The sequence below is a fragment of the Lates calcarifer genome, linkage group LG15, assembly GCF_001640805.2.
Source record: "Lates calcarifer isolate ASB-BC8 linkage group LG15, TLL_Latcal_v3, whole genome shotgun sequence".
NCBI lineage: Eukaryota > Metazoa > Chordata > Actinopteri > Centropomidae > Lates > Lates calcarifer.
In genome coordinates, this window is record NC_066847.1 from 11,242,963 (window position 1) to 11,264,073 (window position 21,111).

General features: G+C 45.3%; 1 protein-coding gene across 1 annotated transcript; it reads right to left on the reverse strand.

Annotated features, from left to right (window-relative positions):
* Positions 1–3,351: 3,351 nt before the first annotated feature.
* Positions 3,352–20,995, reverse strand: LOC108885900 (potassium/sodium hyperpolarization-activated cyclic nucleotide-gated channel 2). Its single transcript, XM_018680409.2, has 9 exons — positions 17,675–20,995; positions 11,411–11,617; positions 10,859–11,072; positions 10,440–10,601; positions 9,175–9,393; positions 8,343–8,489; positions 7,989–8,229; positions 7,701–7,865; positions 3,352–7,305 (listed from the first exon to the last, which is right to left on the reverse strand). Exons 1-9 carry the CDS (start codon positions 18,388–18,390, stop codon positions 4,811–4,813), a joined length of 4,566 nt encoding a protein of 1,521 aa, XP_018535925.1. The 5' UTR covers positions 18,391–20,995; the 3' UTR covers positions 3,352–4,810.
* Positions 20,996–21,111: the final 116 nt, after the last annotated feature.

The window sequence follows — 21,111 nt, forward strand, 5'->3', positions numbered from 1 at the left end:
GCGCTCAAAACAGTAGCCCTGTGTGTGAGCATTTTTTTCCAGAGACAGTAAAGTGAGGTATGTATGTATATATGCTTTTTTGTGACACGAGCACAGAAACTAAACAGAAGCCTCATTGCACTGCAGAAATACTTCAGCTTTGAACGCTTACGTACACGCATCCTGTTTGAAGTGGTTATGGGGCTGGGAATCACCTCGCTCTGTCAAAAGTTTGAATCTCATCCTCGTCGACTGTAGCTCCTGGAGTGTGTCTTGGTGGGTTTGAAGTGAGGGTGCAGGAAGTCTATATATAATTTTGCGGTGAGCTCAGTTAGCCCACCTATTACCCCCCGCCCACCCTCAGCCCCCAAACCTTAAATCTCTGCTAGTTCTGTGGTTGTGCTACCAGACAAAGACCTTAAACTACATGTGCAGCATATGTTCCATGAATGCTACTTATTTCCCATGTTACTTTTGTTTTGATTTTTTCAGATTTTTCTGAATTCATATTTTTATAAGAGGTGGAGGGAGTACTATAATGCTTCATTAAATGACTACAATGTAAGAGATAAAAGCACTGAATTTAAGATAATACAAAGTGAATGTGCTCAAGTATTAACAGCAAAATGTACTTAAAGTGTTAAAAGTAAAAGCACTGATGCAGTACAATGGACACTGTCATAGTTTTAACACATTATATAATATAACTGGATTATCATTACTGATGCAATAACTTGTAAGCAGCATTTTGCTGTTGTGGATTGAGGTGAAGCTAATTTTAACTGCTTTATATACAGTTTGACAGTAGTTTATTCTGTAACATTTATCATCATGTTGTAAACTGATTTTGTGTTTAAAACCTTACTTTGCAAAGTAAAACTAAACATCACTGCTGTTCATTGTAAAATTCTGCATATTTTTATTCCAGGCCTGTAAAAGCTATTGTTAAAACAACATTATAAGGCAGCGTAGCTCAAACATGCAGGGGTCACTGAATAGACATTTCACTGCTGTAAAGGTTTGGAGCCAGCATGAGAAAACATATGAATAGTAGATGAATATAATGTAAAATGTAGATGAGTGAACTGAGGATTGTATCAATCCAGTGATCAAACTTGCAGGATAAACACACAGACTGTTGCTCTTACTATGTAATGCCACAGTGTAGTGTAATGGGGAATAAATTACTCTTAATTGTGAGTTTTTTGGGGGCCTTCAAACTCCCTGCCAGGGTAGTTTGCTTCCAGTGCAGCTTCTGAGTAAAGACTTCCCTCTGAGTCTATTTCAGAGCCAGAATGACAGGCACCAATTACAGTCCTGTTTATCCCCCCACCTCTATTCATGGCTGGTAATCCAGGCCAGTCTACCATCATTAACCTCTTCCACACTGTCTCCTCACTCCACAGTGGCCGCTTCCTTTTTACTTTAAATCATTATTTAAATGACTATCCTGTTTACTCTTTTTAAAGATACATACTTAAGTGATATAATGGTGCTATTGTGCAAGACGCTCCCTCTTCCGTAAGTGTTGATCTGATTATTTAAGTGTCATCGCCATCTAGAGGCTAATGTGCATCCAACAGGCCTGAATCTCTAACAAATGCCTGCTCAGCTGGGGCCCTCCCCTGCTCAATAACTCTATTTCTGCACTGCAAAAGTATAGAAACACGGTTAGAAATGCGGCTTATTTACTTGTATGTGTTTCTCTTCCACAGCTTGCAGGCTCAAAACTCCCTCTCAATTAAAATATCTACACAAGTGCTAAACAGCATAGCTGAAAACCCTCCAATATTTTCAGCTACAAGGCAATCATCCTCTTACTGACAAATTTATGCTGCTTTCTGAGACTCAGCAGGGGCTGTTCAAACAGTGTGCAAATAATAACAAGTGTAAATCCAATATGTTAATTCCTCTTAACTTGCAGAGGTGAAAAATAATTCTCTCATCACCGCCTACACAGGCTAAAGGGCTGTTAAAAAGCTCTTGGACATTGATGAGAGAAGGGAGGGAAAATAAATGCGTGTGAGCGAGATATATATAAATATATATGTATCGTGACTGTATTCTGCCCTCATAAAGGCAGATATTCATTTAGTTCTTGTCAAGAGAGGCAGAGATTTAAGTGTCCCCACATTCACAAGCTTAACCTTGGATCTGAGTGTTCCTGCCCTCTGCTGAGAGGTACAGGATTAGGGTTGGGGATCCAGGAGCAGCAGAAGTATCAGAGCAGGGACCTGGGAGGCAGACAGAGGCAGAACAGAAGGTTTCTCAGCTATTCAACTTCACGCTTGCACAAGAAGTTATTTTACCGCACGCCAGCATTGAAATTGAGTCACCAAACCTCTCGAGTCCCAAATCCTCAGAGATCATGTATGAGCCCAAATCTGAGTCACCCGGGTCATGTCCAAATCGAGTCTCAGGTGGTGCTCGGTGCACTGATAAGCCATCCTGGTAATCCACCCTGAGTAAAAGGAAAATACCCAAGTTAAAGGATCAGTTCACTCAAATTTCAGAAACAGAAATTTGTGGAAGTGCTGAAAAGTAACTACAATTATTTTTACTCAACTACATATAGCTGACAGCTGTAGTTACTAGTTACTTTTAAGATTATATTGTACTTTAAAAAACATACAATAAACTTATGAAATATGATGCATTTTCTAGTTGGGGCCACTTGTCACATTACATATAACAGTTCCATCCAACATTTCCCCTCTAAACCTCACAGTTTCAAAAAACAGAAGTTAAATTATCCAATATTTCAGAAAAATCCAAATACTGGGGAAAAGTAAAAGACTTAAGTTATGGATCTTAATATTGTTCATTCACATAGAGAATAACTGAATAGCTGGCTGTTAGTGTTGTACTAGGGATTCGTGACCTAATTTTCTAAAATCCTTGCTATGGCCCTGCTCACAGCACTGAAAAATTGCACCTATGTGATTCAACAACAACATATCTTTCTATAAACAATGTCCCCACTATTCCTTAATCCACTGTGCTTTAAATAAGTTTTATTGGAGCAACTTTTTCCTGAAAAAAATAGTCCCTATGCAATCTGTTGACAGCATGTTTTGTGGTCAAGAAATGTTTTTTTATTTCAGAATTTTTGTGAACCAGCTCCTTAAATTCACAATGACTTGAAATTTTAAACCTGTTTAAATGTTGCTGACATACTGAAGGCCTCTGAACTGAAACGGTCGCAAACTAAACCAAAAGAAAAATTTGTCCCTTATCTGCACTTACAAATGTCAAAAAAGGTCACCAACATTTGAGTTTGAGCTGAATTACAAATTAGTATTTACCTGCAGTTACCTTCAAACAAACACACAAGCAGGTACACAAATGAGCTCATGCTTCATCACACTCAACGAGATGATATCTAAATCCACTTTATTCTCACATCCAGATATACACCATCTTCATCAACATCACCATCATGGTGGTTAAGGATATCATCATCTTCATAATCACAATCATCACCTTCAGTGCCACACTCAAGATCAGCATTATTAGCTATTTTTTTCTCTGTTCAAAAGCTAAAGCTGTGATAAATAAAAAATAAAACATTTGGTCCTTAAATATATATAGTCTAGGCAACATGGTATCAGGGGTTAAGACAGAAATGCCTTGTTGCTACCCACACAAAACATCGAACATCACTGGAAATGGCGCTTAAACTGTGTTGTAGGACGACAGAAGGAGGAGACCGCCAACTGAACATGAGGCTGATGGCAGCAGAGAGCAAAGTGTCGGGCAAACCGAGAGAAAGGGAGAGAGCGTCTGCGAGCGTCAAAGAAACAGTTAGCGACCAGAGCTGTGAAATCAGATGAAAGGCGGCGAGACAGATTGAGAGATGAAAGACAAAGAGACCGAGGAGTGAGGAAAGCATACAACAGACCCACAGGGAGGCATGTATTTACAGTACAGGGAGCTGGGTTGGAACGAAATCAAGTGAGCCACAGTGCACAGCAGAGCAGTATTGTGTGTCACACGCACACACGAAAAAAAAAACACAATTTACAGAAGTCGTCAGAGTGAACATGTAGGGTTAAAAGTTTTGTCTTGTTCAAAAAACTAAACACCACACACCTGGGACAACAAAACTACCAGTGGACTGCTCCTAATTATTCAAATTCATATGAGCATTGACTTTACAGTGATTTTTTTAAATGCTATATCCTTATAATTAGTATTATTCTGATGAGAAAATATTACACTTTGGTGAAGAATGGGAGGCAAGAGGGAGGTGGAGCTGGAAATCAGGAAGTGTCTGTTCTATTGCCTGCACTTTGACGTCACAATAGACTTTCTGTCTCACAGCAGAAAGGTTATTATTTTCTCACATTTATTATTATTGTCAACATTTCCTGTTACATTACGAGAGTCTCAGATGTTTCACATGTATTGCTGTTTTCATTGACTTTAAACATATACTACAGTTTTTTTTTCTGACTCTCAGCTATTGCTTCCATCTTGTTTTACTGTGTATACTGCAATATATTTCCACCACAGCTCCCCCTGCTTGCTCCAACAATCACTAACACAGATATGTATGTATACATTTGGATGTTGTTGTTTTTTTCTGACTTGACCTCAGCCCACACGACTCAACACACCCCTAAAGTCTTTCTCATCGATCGATGGCTTGGTTGAGCGTCACATGAACACCTGATGTTCTAAGACAATCACATCCTAGAGTGAATGCAAACAAGATGTACCTGTCCACATGAGATCATTGGATGTCATGGTGCCAACTCCGCATATCCATGGCTCTGCTAATCAGCACCGGCCGCGACACACAAGTCTAACATCATCCCCCTCTTCTTTCTTACATGTTGGCGGGTAGTTTGTGTCTTAGTCCCTCTGAGTCTTTTCTGGTGAGTTCTAGCTGAGGGTCTTTTTTCCCACCTTTAGGGGAGGTGGTGGCAGGAGTGGCTGTGTGTGCTGAGTGGGCGGGTGTAGTGGTGGATGCCTGAGAGGTCTGGGCGGGGGCGGAAGGTGTGTTGAGTTCTGAGGAGTGGGTAGGGGCGGCTGAGGTGGCTGGCGTTTGTTTTGGGGGTTGAGAAGAAGCAGATGGGATGCTTGGAGAGGTGGTGGTTGTGAGAGAGGAGGGTTTAGCAGAGCTGGGTTTTGGGCATAAAGTTGCTGAGGATGAGGTTGTTGACGGGGTTGGTTTGGTGGAGCGACTGGAGCCTGAAGTGGGGCTGGGAGTTGGGACAGGGGGGGTTTGCTTTACAGGATGAACTGAGAATTTTACTTTAGTAGGAGAACTAGTGCTAGCAGGTGTTGTGGCAGGAGCTGGAGTTTGGGTTGGAGTTAGAGGTGAGGCCTGTTTGGGGATCTGGCTCAAAGTGGGGCCCCTAGCTGTGCTGGAAACAGAGGGCTGGAGACAAGTTGTCGAACTCTGGGCTTTACTCAGAGAGGAGACAGGTGTAACAGGGATCGGAGAGGGGGCGGGTGTAGGGGTAAGGGTCTGGGTAGGAGTAACAGGTGTGATGGTTTGCGAGGGACTTTGGGAGGGAGTAGGGGTCCGGGTGCGGGTAGTCTGAGTGGGAGTCGGGATCGGAGAGGGGGTCGGGGTTTGGGCTGGACTCGGGCCAGACAACGGAGAAGGAGAAGGGGGCGTGTTGGATGCCTTGGCTCTGGGGCTCTGGGGGTGTGGTGGGGAAGAGGCGACCAAGGAGGAGGAAGGAGGAGAGGAGGTAAGAGATGACTTGGCCCCGTAGGTTTGAGGTAGCGGAACGGGGGTGGAAACAGAAGATGGAGGTGGTGTGGAGGAGGGAGAAGGAGAGGAGGAGCGGGGGGAAGGTGTGGGGATTGGTTTGGGACGAGGCGTGGAAGAGAGCGACAGCGGGGTTGTTCCTGCTGAGGGTGGGGTGGAGCAGGGAGGGGGAGAGGAGGAACGAGAGAGGGGCATTGGGATCGGTTTCAGGCGAGGTGTTTGGGAGAGGATGGGGGTCGGAGATGAGGGGGTGGGTGTGGGTGAAGGGGCGGCAGAGGAGAGTGGGGTTTGCTTCGGAGGGGAGGAAGATGGCATGGAAGCTGCAGAGGGCATGTGTGCAGCTGTGGGTGTGGGTACAGAGGCAGTGTGTGCTGCAGATTGTGTGTATGTGGCTGTGTTTGCAGAGATAGCCTGTGCTATAGTCGGCTGAATAGGAACTGTAGCCTGTGCTTGTGTTTGTGCATTAAATGGTATATTTGTTACCAGCTGTACGGGAGTGTTAGAGGTCAGCATGCCTGCGCTGCCTCCTCTGGCTAACTGCCCCGCCAGGAAAGGAGCCGCCAACAAATTACCACCGGAGGCCTTCCTGTGGAGAGGCGGGTGTGGCTGCACTCCAGCCCATGAGCGGTGAGGCAGAGTGGGCTGCGAGGCAGACAGCAACCTGGCCTCCTGGGTGAGTCTGCCCAGTGCTGGCAGACCCTGAGAGCTGTTTCCACCATGACGTAACAAAGCTTCTTTTGCTCCCTGCTGACCTGTAACAGAAACGTTGCCATCCGCTGGGGCACCAGATGCGGCTGCAGGGTTGGTGGTGGGTACCTTGTGGAGGGGTGGAGTTGGTGGTCCCCCTCCCGTTGGGGTTCCGAGCGATCCAGCGATCACTGAGGGATGATCAGCTTGGAGGCGGAGGCTGTAATGAAGAGTCCTTCCTTGTTGGGCAGAAGGTGGGACAGAAGAGGCTGGAGTGGGTGGTGTTTTAGCAATAGGAGGCGATGTCACCCCTCCAGGAGGGCCCATGGTGGAGGGGGAAGCAGGAAATCCTCTTGGGGACAAACCACCTATCCCTCCCATTGCCATCATCCCAATGAGGGAGCTCACAGAGGGGCGGAGGGGCTGCAACACAGGAGCACGAGGAGGTGACAGAGGGAAAGAAGAGGAGGGAGAGGGGGAGACAAGAGGGGAGGGCAGGAAGAAAGCACCCCCAAGTGCATGCTGCTGCTGCAACTGCTGGAGCTGCTGCTGCTGTTGCTGCTGCTGGTGCATGAGGGCGATGGCTACATTACTGGTGGCAGCCGCAGTCTGCAGGGGAGCGTGGACCAGCGGCGCCCAGATGACCGGGCGTGGCCGAGGAGACACCGTGCCGCTCCCTCCCATGACTCCACTTCTTCCAGCAGCAGCCGCGGCAATGGCATCCTGCATGGCCGGCATGCTGTCATGTTTAACAATCTGTTGCACCAACATGCTGTCACAGGAACCCAGGCCGCCCGCCGCGAGGCCTCCCCCAGCTCCCGGACCCCCTCCACCCCGGCCTCCACCGCGACCCATGCTGCCCCCCAGTGAACCTCCCTGGGATGACTTCCGCAGGAGCATGGAGTTCTTCCTGCCTGTGGTGGAGAAAATGGAGACATTCTGAGGCATTAAGAAAATAAGCTGCAGAAATGCGACGTGTGAAACTGTGAAGTTTTACTTTACTACTGAATACACAGCAGACAGCTGGACTTTTACCCTCAAGGTTTTCCTGTTCTTCACTGGGAACATTGCTCATTCCTTATTATTTCAGCTTTTATTTCTCTCAGCTTATTTTCAAAGATGAGTTTTGACCTTTCAGCGGAGGACATGCCTGACAAAGCACCTCAGAAATTTAGCAGAATTTGATGGATAATTGCGAGAGTTTGTCAAGGTCACTGCAGAGTTAAAAAGCTGAATGGAAAATAGCAAATCACTGCAAAGATAAGATGCTGGGAGAAATATATGCAGCAATCAGAAATCCACTCGTTACCAATGCGGTCCAGTCGGTCAACTGCGACAGTTTCGAAGGCACGCCGCATCATTGGATGTTCCTCCAGCACCTCATTAAAGCTGTCCACACTGAGAGAGTACAGACGACAATATGTATCTGCCCGGACGCTGGCTGTCCTCCGTCCACGAGTCAGCAAACAGATCTCTGAATGTGGGAGAAGAGAAAATGGAAGGTGGACAGAAGAGAGACAAATAGAGAACTGAATCATCTTCATCTTCTACTTCTCAGGCAAGGACCCTCTTCCCCTAAAATCTCTGATCTCCTTACCTCCAAAGTAAGACCCATCGCTCAGTTTGGTTTCCTTGTTGCCACGGGTCAGCACGCTGACTCGTCCATGTTGGATGAAGTACATCTTCCGTCCAACTGTGCCCTCGCGGATGATGAAGTCAGAAGGCTGAAACACTTCGAAGCGGAGCTTGGTCAGCACCGCGGTCACAAAGTTAGGATCGGCGTTGGCAAACAGCGGCATGTTGGCCACCAGGCTGCGGCAGTTGAAGCTGACGATCTCCTAGACGGAGAGAGAAGGGAGGTTGGAGAAATTTGCCAAAGGGCTGAACTTGAACTCATCATTTGTGGTTTGTATGTGTACATGTGTGGGTGTTTGTGTTCCTTTTTTTTTACCTCTTTAAGTGGCTCGCTCAGTTCTCCTAGGATGTTCTCCTCGTCAAACATTTTGCCCTGGAAGCGGTGCTCATAATACTCGTGGATCTTTTGCCGAACATCTGCAGGAAGCTTATGGAAGGACATGTACTGCTCCACCTGCTTGTACTGCAATGACACACACACGCACAGGTCAGGGATCTGCATGCAACCATACAAAGCATGGACAGATCAATACCTACAGTTTGATACCACCGTTACTTAATCTTGTTTTCTGCATCTGATTTTTGTTACTTACAATTTAAAAAGTCTTGGTTATGTATGTGAAAAAGTAAGTAAGTAATTAGGAGAATAAATGAATAAAAAGAAATGCTATAAGTTTGCCAAAACAGTTCTGAACCGTCAGGGTATGGACACAGGACCTGAGGGTGTCCTGTGGTGTCTGGCACTAGGACAGTGGTAGTAACATCCAGATAAATGCCAGGACCCAAGGTCTCCCAACAGAACATTGTATTGTGAAGTGATTATTAACGTTATTCGCTTCACCTGTTAGTGGTTTTAATGTTGTGGCTGATTGGTGTGTTTTCTTGGTGGTTCCAGCTTTTCTAATATATAAATTTTCTGCTTTTCTCTGTTTTATATCATTGTAAATTGAGCATCTTTGGGTTCTGGACTTCTGGTCAGACAAAAGAATTATATGAAGGATGGGCTGTGGGAAGCTGTGCTTGGCATTTTCCCAATTTTCTGACCTTAAACAATTCAATGGAAAAACAATCAAGTGCCATGGCTCAATGATGAGAAGGTTTGAGAGAGAGATGGATGAAGTAGCAGATGGATTAGCGTCATGTTTCACCTTTTCCTGATACTGTCGTCGTGAGGAGTCCAGCGACTGGATGAGGGCGGTGGCGTGGCCGATGAACATGGCATAGCAGGTGGCGCCCACGATCATACTGAGCATGGTGAGCCACACATCAGTCATCCCCTCTGGAGCCTGGGCACCATACCCGATGCACAACATGTGGCTCATGGCTTTGAATAGAGCATAGGAGTACTGCACGCCCCATGTGTCATTCTGTGAGCGGGAGACAGACAGAAGGAGCAAAAGACGTTTCAAGTGTTAATTACCAAGGCGCTGTGATATTGAACTGTTCTTATTTTAGTCAGGTTACAGGAGCTCCTTCCCCCTTCAGAGGCGCTCAGCCATGCCACTTCAGAAAATACAGCTGAGATCATAATGTGTAACAGCAGAGCAATTTAACTGTCAAAACCTACTCTGCTTCAAAACTAAGTGGCTGCAGAACACATAAAACCATACAGACAATAAAGAAGCAGTCATCATACATTATTAAATAAATGTTCCAAAGACTACAAATAAAAAGACCAGCTTCTATTTCTGTCAGTGTGTGTGTGTGCGTGTGTGTGTGTGTGTGTGCGCCCTTTTGTTTTAGGGTTGTGTGTGAGTCCAATTATACTAAGATGTTAATGGTTCAACGGATGAGGGGACTTTCTCTGGGGAAAATCCTAGCATCCGCCTGCTTAGCAACAGTCGCCCAGGCAACCGCTGAGACATGAGTCAGCTATTCATACAGCTGTGTATCTCTGTGCATCCGTTGGCCATCCACATCCGTAGGCCTGCGTGCACACACGTGACGAAATCCCTCTACCAGCAGGTCCCCCTAGGCCTTCAACTGTTTGCATGCACCTCCACCTGATCTCAGTTGAGGGTTTTTTAATTGGAGAATCTTTTTTATTTTTCTGATGATGATCAATCTTATCCCAACTGGACATGTCGCTGCATGAGCCAATTAACACAGATAAGGAGCAAACAATGTCAAATCTGATAAACAGCCTCACTCTGCGCGTGCACACACACACACACACACACACACACACACACAGATAACCCATACAGCAGGCCTTTCAGAATCATGGTTTGCTTTCATCTGAAATAAGTATTGTGCACACTGTTCAAACAAGCTGAGATAGGACTTTGTTTGGACTGTGTTTCATTTAACACAAACTGAATGTGTTTTTTTGTTCTCCGCACAATAAAATCATTCACTGAAACATATTAAAAATAAGTGTCACATGGATGCAGACGGCCATTTAGAGACTCACCACCATCAGGTTCTTGGAAACCCAGCAGTCAGGAGGGAAGTCCTGCAGCATGGGGACCAGGAACTGGAGACAGCCATCCCAGTGGCACAGCAGCAGCATCATGCCAATCAAGTTTACAATCCTAACCATGGCACTGGCAAGGTCATAGGTCATATGGAAGATCTGAGGAGGAGCAGGGGGAAAGAGCAGAAGGTATACATGAAGGAGAGAGGATAAATTCTTCCAGCTCATCAGCACAATATTCAGAAAATGGGTGTGATTCAACCCAAAAAACAAGCTTTTTCATGAGAAAAGAGCTTTTGATGAGTCATACCTCAGAGATTAAAGGAGTTTTGAACTACCTCATTCACACAAATATCTCTCTGCCTCTGACTCTGCTCTCTCTTTGCAGTCTCTGTTCCCTGGTCTCTCATTCTCACCTCCTCCCACTGGTGGATGTAGCGGATGAGTCTGGACAGGCGGAGCAGCCTGAGCAGGCTCAGGATTTTGGTGAAGCGAACGATGCGCAGCGCCCTGGCTGTCCTGTAGACCTCTGAGTCCAGGCTGTCCACCATTAGGAAGATGTAGTCCACCGGGATGGATGACACGAAGTCCACAAGGAACCAGCTCTTCAGGTAGTTCTGGCGGATCGCCCTGGGTCAGAATGAGGATGGAGGACCACAGACATTCCTAATTTGGCAAGCAAGCTTTGTGGAAGTGATTCCAACATTTGGCTGGCATAAAATGATCCTCATCAATATTCATTAGGGTGCAGAACTGGAACGTGAACAAAGCTCTGCCACTGGCTGCGCGTCACCTTTTCACATTTCATACATGAATTTTGTGTGAAAACAAACCCAGCAGATGGCCAGAAGAGCAAATTTAAATTTATGGCGACAGAGCTGCTGTATTGATATTCCAGACCAGTGAATGACCAATGCCCCGGCCCCTGACGTATAAGACTAATACACACACAAATACTTGCTACTGACCTGGGGTCCAACAATATCTCAGTGCTGTCTTCCTTGACGATGCCGGTCCTGAAGTTGAGAACCAAGTCGACCATGAAGAGAGTGTCAGAGACCACGTTGAAGATGATCCATGACGGAGTGTTCTCGTCTCTGAAGAAAGTGATGCCCACTGGCAGGATGATTAAGTTCCCCATCATCAGCAGTAACATCAACAGGTCCCAATAGAATCTAGACAGAGAAAGACAGAGCTTTTCGACTGTTTTCTACTGCTGTGAATACAGTATGTCTTTGTGGTTCTACTGTGAATCTCAGATACAGTTTACTGTTTACTTTCTTTTTATTTTCTTATGCTTCTTGTTTTAAACGTATATTCGTGGGTCTTTCTGCACAGAGGACATTTGGCAAGTCACAGTGGGCATTTTGCTCAATCCATGATACAAATTAAACACCTGGCAGTAACATTCAGCGTTGCAGTTTGATCTCAGATGATTAGTTGTGTCCCAAATCCATATTACTTACTAATTCTACAGTATGTATTATATACTACTTGTAAAATACTGTTTTAGGCGTTAGAATACGAAAATGTTTGCATACCATTTTATACAAACAGGAAATGACGCAATACGTGTGATGTCAATTAAACTTCACAGAGACTCACCAGTTATTTTTTGGAGCTGTCTCACCACCACCCACAATCTATTTTAATTTTTACCAGCTGTGAGCATCTCCTCCTTTCCTTTGTGCATTGCATTGTGGGAGAGTAGTGTGCATCAAGTCTCACTCAAAAAATCAACTGTATTTAGAATTTAGAGTAGATGATGTGTGATTCCATGATCATTTATTTAGTCACTTTTCTATATGGTGGTTTATCTTTGGTTTATCTTTGGCAATAACATAGCCCCCACATTCATGCCAGTTAAGGCTATTTGCTTAGTCACTCTCCTGCACACTGAAAAAGTCTGAGCTTAAACATCTGTTCATTTTGCTCCACTGTGCTGAACATATAAACCTGAAAAAATACCTGCACACCTGTCAAAATAAAAGAAACAGTGGCTGAGATACTGCGACTGTTGGTCTCTAGTATGGGCCAAGCTCCAAAAACACTGGATCCTACAATTCCCACAATGCAGCTGGACATTAGAGCTTCACTGCCTATTAAATGCCCTCATCTTTCAAACCCCACAGCTCTAGTTTGTACACAGACTTTCTGTTAAAAAATACCTTCGGGACCTTGAGATAACCTTAGAGACATAATCAGGGTTATTTTCAAGGGCCTGAAAAAGCTCCTACAGGGCCACAGACAACATTATACCGCTCTTTTTCCAGATGAGTCATACTGGTCATAAACTGGTCATAAATTGGTGGAGTACCTCTGCAAAGGAGAGTTCTGTTTGATACAGGTCTGTAAACTGGTTTTTGAACTTTCCAATCTTTCTCCTCCCCTGTCGACAGCACCACCGTTTCTTTCCCTTAATCCTTTTATCTCATTTTCCTTACATACATATATGTATTCTTATGTTAAAATGTTGCTATATATAGTCTCTTCTTTCTTTGTTACATCCCCTGAGACAGATGGCCGGTATAACAACTTGGGGCTCATCCAGGACAATAAGAAGTGCAAACTCTTCCTTTCTGAATACGTCCAGTCGCTGTGCTGTATATTTGAATGTTTCCCTCAAGCCAGTTTCATCCTTTGAAAATGCTTCAGCAACATAGAGTACTTCCTTCATCTCTCATACCAATAACACAGAGCGGGACTGAACTGAATTGAATTTAGAAAGAGACAGGCAGAGAGGGACAGAAGGAGGCAAATGATGATCAGTAACCTTGGGAGGCCTCATCAATCTGTATTTCATGCTGGAGGGTATTACTGGGTGACATAGCCTCCTCATAAAAATAAAGGGAGTCAGTCATGTGATTGGGATGCTAGAAGTGATTAAAGTGTGACAGAAGAGCCGATCCAATCATCTGGAGACGACTCCTGTCATCTTAATGTCTCTCTCCTCCTAATCCCTTTTATCCATCACCTTAACCCATATCAATGACTTGCTTCTTCTTGCATCCTCTCGCTTACTCTCTCTCTCTGTCCACAGACACACACACACACACACACACACACACATACACACACACTCTCTCTCTCTCTCTCTCTCTCTCTCTCTCTGCGATAAAGTATGCTAAAGCTCTGTGGTCGATTGCTATTGAGCGCTAATTTAGTAACACAACCTCATGGTGTGATGCTACCACTATACTGATGAAGATTAAGTATGAGTCATCATTCTGCTACACACACATACACACACACACACACACACACACACACACACACACATACACACACCCTGACTTTGTCACTTACACTGACAGATGTATCACTTCATAATCACTGGCAATAAATACAGGGATTATTTACAGCAACACAGACACAGTGATTTCTGTAGCTGTTGTGACGGAGATGGAGATTTATTCCTGACCTTGAGGACATGCTTTGTTAACTCTGATTACAGGGAACAATTCAGTAAATCACCATCACACTACACTGCTTGTTTATGTCTGTCAGTGCTGTCCATAGATAAAATCTCATCCAAAATCCAGCACTTTATGTTTTGATGGAGGACGTGACCTGACAGAGCTCCTTGAGAGGAAAAAAATTCAAATGCACAGACTTTGCCCGTGCACTTGGGCTGAAACAAGAAGAGTCGCGATAAGAGATTCAGGGCTGCGACTAGATTAGTTTATTTTCATTATCAGTTGATTGTTTTCTGGATTAATCAGTTAATTTTGTCTGTAAAATATCAAAAGATTATGAAAAGTGTCCATCACAGGTGACATCTAGCTGCTGGTTCATTTTCTGTCAACTGACTGAGCTGTTCATTGACTAATTGTTGCAGCTCTGAAGTGATTAGTTAATTTACAGAAAATTAATCAGCAACAATTTTCTTATTCAATTAATTACTAATGACTTCTATTATATTAAAATGAACTTTTGGGGGTTTAGATTGTTGTTGTTGATTGTTGTTATCGACCAAACTGACTTATCAAGATGATCATCTACAGATTAATGAAATAATGAATGAAAATAATCATGTCACAGCCATAAATGGTACATTATCCTTTACATAAATGTATTCTGTCCCTACCTGTCTATAGAGAGCAACAGGAAGAGATGCAGCGTCTGCCTTCCAGACAACCTGCAACAGTTTCACTAAGGGTGGATCTAACCTCAATAAGGTGCATGGAAAAATGTTTTAGTCTGCTGAGTAACGTAATAGATGACATTGTACATGTGACTGCACATTAATCAGTCTCTGTGTACTAGACTTTGCAGCTCTCACTGAGATGCGGCAGCTGATTTGAGCTCAGTGTAAAACTGAACAAATGAGAACAACCAAACAGACAAGAGGAGACGTCAGATCCAAACTGAAAACGATGTGGAGGTTTCATCATGTCGGGCTAAATACCTGACAAGACCTGATTTCTGATCTCCCATCTGTGGGCTGATGCAACACTAAGTTGTGTGTTGTGTGTGTGTGTGTGTGTGGTTCATGCAGGTACACATGTACGCAGACCTGTATGTGTGTGTAGTGAGCACTCGTGAACTGCACTGCGTCTCTTACACATACACACATAAGAATTGCAAATGCAATCAAAGCTGTTCTCCACAGCCTCATCAGTATTCCATTTTGAACATGAACAGGTGCTGGAGGAGAACTGACCTGCATCTACCTGCTCAGCTGTTGTCAAACCAAACACTAATTCTACTGTAATTGAGGCCAAGTGTCTCCTGAGCGGCCTGTGATTGGCTCCCAGTTCGCAGTTGACCAGATGTCAGCTCTGAGCAAGTTTCCACCCATCATCCTGCCAGACGCACAGACAAACAAGCACAGCAGCAACCGGCTATTATATAATAAATCTCTGTTACTATATGTGTAATGCCACCAACCCTGTTTCAACACGACTCATCTCTGCTGACAGCCGAACCGTCTGCCTTTCTCTGTTTTCACCCCTCCTCTCTCATCGCCCTCTCACTTTGTATGCCTCTCGTCGAGCCTCTGCCTCCTGTTATGTGTTCTTATAGGTGCAGCAGCAACACATCTTTTCTTAATGAGGTGAAGGGCCTATCATCAGATTCAATAATGGCAGACCATTACTGCTCATACACACACACAGAGGCTGTTGAGTTCAAGGTCAGCGCCGGGACAAAAAACACATAAAGGGGCTTTATCTGTCTTCCCTTGTCTCTCTCTTGCTCCGGCCTCACAAAGTTCCTCCTCAGACGTCGCTCTGGACTACAGGTACTTAACTGAAAAGTTAGATGACTGAATTATGCATGATGCATACTCAACTTGCATAATTTAGGACGTCATACATAATTGATCAAAATTCAATTGTAATTCTCCAACAGGATAATAGGACTATTAGGACATCTTTAGATATCTTTCATGAATATCAATATCAAGTGCAGGAGGGACCGAGATTCGTCCAACCACGCCCCTTCATCTATCCTCCCCTCTCCTCCTCACTAACCTCATTCACCCTGTCACCCTGTGAGCAGACTCATAAGCAACACTTGTGGGTGAGCATCAAGATTGACAGACGATATAAAACGACTCAGTCTGAGTGTATGTGTGTGTGTGTGTGTGTGTGTGTGTGTGTGTGTGAGTGAGTGAGTGGCTGATGAGACAAAAGTGGGCCAGGAGCCTTGGGGATCAAGTCATCCATTGTTGCTGCAGTCTTGTCTGGAGATTACAAATACTGCCTCTCCCTCTGCTGTCCACCTGCACATTTAAATTGTGTATTTATGCAAAGTCTTTAACAGCCAAGGACCAGCATGCCCGTGGACAGCTCACATGTCAGTCAGTGAAAAATAATGCATATTAAAAGTATGTGCGTGTGTGTGCAACGCTGGTGTGTTTGAGGCATGCTGGCATTCACAAAACTGCCTTCCCATACTCGCCTCCATTCATAAAAATGAATCACTTCTGAGGCTGTAACTGTCATCACCAGCTAATCTGATGGTTATTTTCTCCATTAAGAGAACAGCAAACAAGAGAACAGAGAACAAAATACCCATCACAGTTTCCCAGAGCTCAAAATGATGTCTTCAAATGTCTTGTTTTGTTTGACCACCAGACCTAAACCCAAATATATTCAGTTTACAATGATAAAAAACAGAGAGAAAACTACTGACCCCCATATTACAGAGGCTGGAACAAGGGAAAGTCAGCCATTTTGGGTTTAAAAATAACTGAAAAATGACTGAGACGATTATTAGATTATCATAATAGTTAATTTCCTGTTGAGTGACTCATTGATTAATTGACTGATTACCAAACATTTCCCACAGGAATTCATTATCTGGTTCGTCCTTATCTTCATCTTAGACTTCCAGTGTAGAAAACCACAAATGAACAGCCTCAATAGTTATTTTCTCCTCAGGTGTTATTGATTCTCGTACTAATTGTTCAGCTCAGGTGGCAAGAAAAAAATGATGAAGTCATTGAAGTCATGAAGTCACCAGCAGGGAGTGCTGTGCCGGGTTCATCCTCTGTTCACATGTGAAACGTACTTAACATTTTACCTAACTGGCATGGAAGGCGTCTCTCACTGACGCCTGATCAGCCAAACACCTCTTGGCTAAATTTGTCCTCCTAATTTGCATCTCCTCGCCTCTTTCTTCCTCAAACTGTGAGACTATTTATTCTGGAGACCACAAGGCTACAAACAGTCATTCTTCTCCTCCTTGTTTTCCAAATGGAGAACCTGCCATTGCTGTGTGGTGTCTATCCTGGGGCCCTCGTCACCTACACGCTGGCCTTTCCATAAACACCCCTCTCTTCGCCTTCGTTGTACCCCTGAGGACTTTTCATCTACTCCACTCCCCTTTTTTCATTTAACCTTTCATACCCTGTTTCCTCCAGAGACCCTATCCGTCTCCCTCTTTCGCATCTCCTCTTATCACTTCCTATACACTCCTGTTGTGTCCCTGGCAGTATATATTTAGCCTCCTGCAGTTGGCCTCCCTATTCCCCTGTAACCAACTGAAGAGGCTGCTGAAAGTATGATCTGTCTCTGTTTCCCTGTTCCTCCCTCTTCTTAAGTGTCTATCATTAGGGTTCAAGTGTACTCTCTAAAGTGAGCAGTTTCAGTTTGCTTTGATCCATAGTTGTGCCAAAATAACATTCATGTCTTTCATGTGCTACAAGTGGCATTTATTTCACAAGCAAGCAGCAGTGTAACTAGCTGCATGATGTGGAATGTGTGTGTGTGTGTGTGTCTCCATACCTGAAGTCACTGTAAGGGTGTATGATCCATGCCCCTGCTGATTTCAATCTCTCCTGCTCCAGAGCTACAGCTTTGTGGGATCCAAACATACGCAGGCTGAACTTGTTGACCCCAGGCTGAAGCATGGCCCCGAACTGTCTCTGGATGAAGGTGCTCTGGTTGGAGTTGCTGTAGTCCTCTCCGTCCAGCCCCATGCCAAACCCACCCAGTCCAGACTGACCCACCATTTCCGGAGTCCCCGCCGCGGTGGTGTTGCACGCCGTGGTCGTGGTGGTCTCCGCGCCGGTGGCCACCACCATGACTCCGGTCCCGGTGGAGGAGGAGGTGGAGGCCAGGGCGGCGCGTGACGCGGCGAAGCCCACCGAGCGCGGCGGAGGGTGGGCTGTGGCAGAGGAGGTGGAGGAGGAGGAGGGCGGCGGAGGCGGCAGGGGCACCGGGGTGGTCGGCGTGCCCGCTGTGCGGAAGGGGAGGCCGTCCCTGGTGGAGGAGCTCATGATGGAGAGACGACGACCGCGTCCACCTGAGGAAGCGCTGTCTGCGCCCCCGAAAGAGACCTTCTCCCCTTCCAGCGAGGCCTGGGACAGCCTGTAGCCCGGTGAGGGCAGGCTGCCCTTACTGCGCCGCTTCGAGTCCCCCCCGTTGCGTCTGGGCAGGCTGTCACCCCCAGACCCTCCGGCGCTACCGGGGGTACCCACACCTCCAGCCACCCCATCCATCCCAACTCAGGGAGGAGGGGGTTGAGGGGAGGGTGAATATAACCTGTAACTCCCGCCCCCTCAGGAAAACTATTGTTTAGTCTAGTCGACCTGGCTAGATTACATAGGTGAGAGTGTCAATGTCAAACAGAATGATGAATTAAAGAAGCTACAGGAAAGTGTCCTCTGTGTCTCCAGTCATTCTCCTGGAGCAGACAGCTCACACCTACGCCCTCTCTCCGCCGATGTGACCATGCTTACCTCGGTGCCCTTGGCAAAAGCCCCATCCAGACATGAAAGCCCTCACCCTGCCAATGTGACGCCAGCAGCTTCACTTTTCCTCTTTTCTTCAAGAGTCTCGTTTGTCCTCACTGATGTTTCTGTAACATTCCTCCTTCCTCGTCCTTGAAACGTTGCTCTCCGCCCGAGGCCCACCCTCTCCTCTTCACAGCCGCCCTCAACGCTCCGACGCCGGTCATATTGGCACCGGATTCCCGGTCTTTTGTAGATAACGGAGCTCGCCGCTCATTGGCCGTCGGTGTCCTGGTCTGTGTAGCCTATATGTCCGGGCTCTTCACCCGAATTTGCTGTTTTCAACATATATCATTATGTAAGAGATCTGAGCGGTAAGGTGGTAGAGTGGGGTGGGGGAACATTCATCCGCGGATGAATGACAAGGACACTTGATCCTCTGTCAGGAGGGAAGGGTTGTTAATGGACATAAGGGACGCACATAATCGGCACACACGGGCGCTCGCACTCCGAGGCGCACTGATTCATTCTGACACGCACACTATCATCAACCAGAAACACGCACACAGAAAAAAAACAGAAACAGACCGACGGGGAAACACAAGGCGGCGGAAACAAGTGAGATTTACCCCAAATCTAGCCCATGTTTTCACAGAATCCGCGACACGTTGTCATTTTCAGTCTCCGAGCAGAAAAAAGCCACTCATCATGATGGAAGGCGCGCCGAAATGTTGCCTTCCCGTGACCAAGGCGCCCAGACAGCCAGAGGAGACACTACCGGCTCTACAGCACGGACGATTTTTGTTCTACTGATGCCGGAATGAACTTGGTCAGGTGTTCAGAGTCTGACGCCCGAAATCATCTGTTCTCTCATTAGCAGCCGCTGCCATGTATTCCCACTTCTGCCGACTTTCAATGACATTGTGTCCAGATCACGGTGACACGGCGGTGGACAAACACACAGGCTCTATATTTCAGAGGAACAAGATGCTTCAAGGTAAAACGGTGCGCTCTGATGGATTCAAAAGCCTCCATAAAAAAAAAAATAAAACAACTTGTTGAGCGTTTAAGGTGGCTGCTCCTTCGCAGGCTGTTCGGAGCGGATGAAGTCTAGTTTAAAGCTGAAATTCACTTCTTTACTCTGACTCGACACACAGAGGTCGAGCGGACACGTCCACAGAGGCGCGCGGCGCATACAAATGAAATATTAAATAAATAAATGTGCATATAAAGGTCTGAATCTAATCGGCCTGTTGCCATGGCATCCGCATCCCCATCATCCATCCCCCCCAAGGCCGCATGCCCGGCCGGCAAGAAGACGCACGCATCCCTCGCAGGTACAGGTCGCGCGTCATCCTCTCTCGCCAATACAGAGAGGGAGAGCGTGATGGAGAGAGTGATGCTGAAACTTTATTTAAATCGCGGGAAAAGAGCAAGGCTTTGTGACAACAGTGACGAGTTACAGGACAAACATATACAACGACATTAAACAAATGTCAAATACAATCAGATTATGTTCATTAAACACTACCGCGTCTAATCTATCCTGAGATAGATAAAGCTCAGGTGTTTTATAGCTCTGGAATAATAAACGCTCATTCTCTAACCTAACCCAGAGCTGATATATGATGGCAATTACAAGAGTAATTGTGTAAATATGTAGCTACTTCAACTCTATTTCCATTTTAAACCACTACTTACTATAAATCTGCTCCACCACATTTCAGGGGCAAATATTGTATTCTTCACTTCACAAGGCTTTACATTTATCTGACTTTACTTTGCATATTAAGGTTTTATATATTACTTATTAAATAGAATGCATTTTTTCTAAATTAATCTGGCTAACAGTATATAAATGAGTTGAAAGTTCAATAATAACAGTAGTCTGCAACCACAGGCCCCATTTGGAAGAATAAAGATAAAAGTCCTTTGATGTGTCTGAAAGATAAATTGTCATTTAGTCAACCACAAAGATATTTACAGTGGCTAACACACACAGTCTATGGAAAAGTGGCTTTGAGTGGCAGAAAGAGGTTGTGATAAACTGGAAGGAGGGAGGAGGATTCAAGACCCATTAGGGCTGGAAAGGGAACACCAAAGAAGGGAAGTGTCTGCAGAAGATAGATGAGAATATCACATGAAAGATCATCAGACATGAGAAAGCCCCACGCAGGAACAGATATAATTAGTTTATGGGAGAACACTATGCAGATGTGGGCATCTGGGTCATCTCAGGGAACAAAAAGAGGTGTAGTCCAATACCTGTCATCTCTGCATCTCCCAGTGCTGCTTCATAAAAGCCAAAGGAACTGCACTGTCATGGAGATAAGCTCAGGACTATGGACAGAAATGAAAACCTTATCTCCAAATTCTATAAAGTCCATCAATAATGATACGCTTCCACAATGGCTGGCAAAGAGACAATATTCACTTTCAATTCGATATTACTCACACAAATAAGAGAGATGAAAAGAGGAGGCTGGACGG

What these genes read in the sequence shown, in the direction of transcription:
- LOC108885900 (XM_018680409.2), bottom strand. Translation starts at nt 18,390, where the DNA reads ATGGATGGGGTGGCTGGAGGTGTGGGTACCCCCGGTAGCGCCGGAGGG. An exon ending in TTTCCAAGAACCTGATGGTG is followed by an intron (nt 9,394 to 10,439) that starts GTGAGTCTCTAA and finishes TCCCGCTCACAG; the next exon opens with AATGACACATGGGGCGTGCA. An exon ending in TGACCGACTGGACCGCATTG is followed by an intron (nt 7,306 to 7,700) that starts GTAACGAGTGGA and finishes TCTCCACCACAG; the next exon opens with GCAGGAAGAACTCCATGCTC.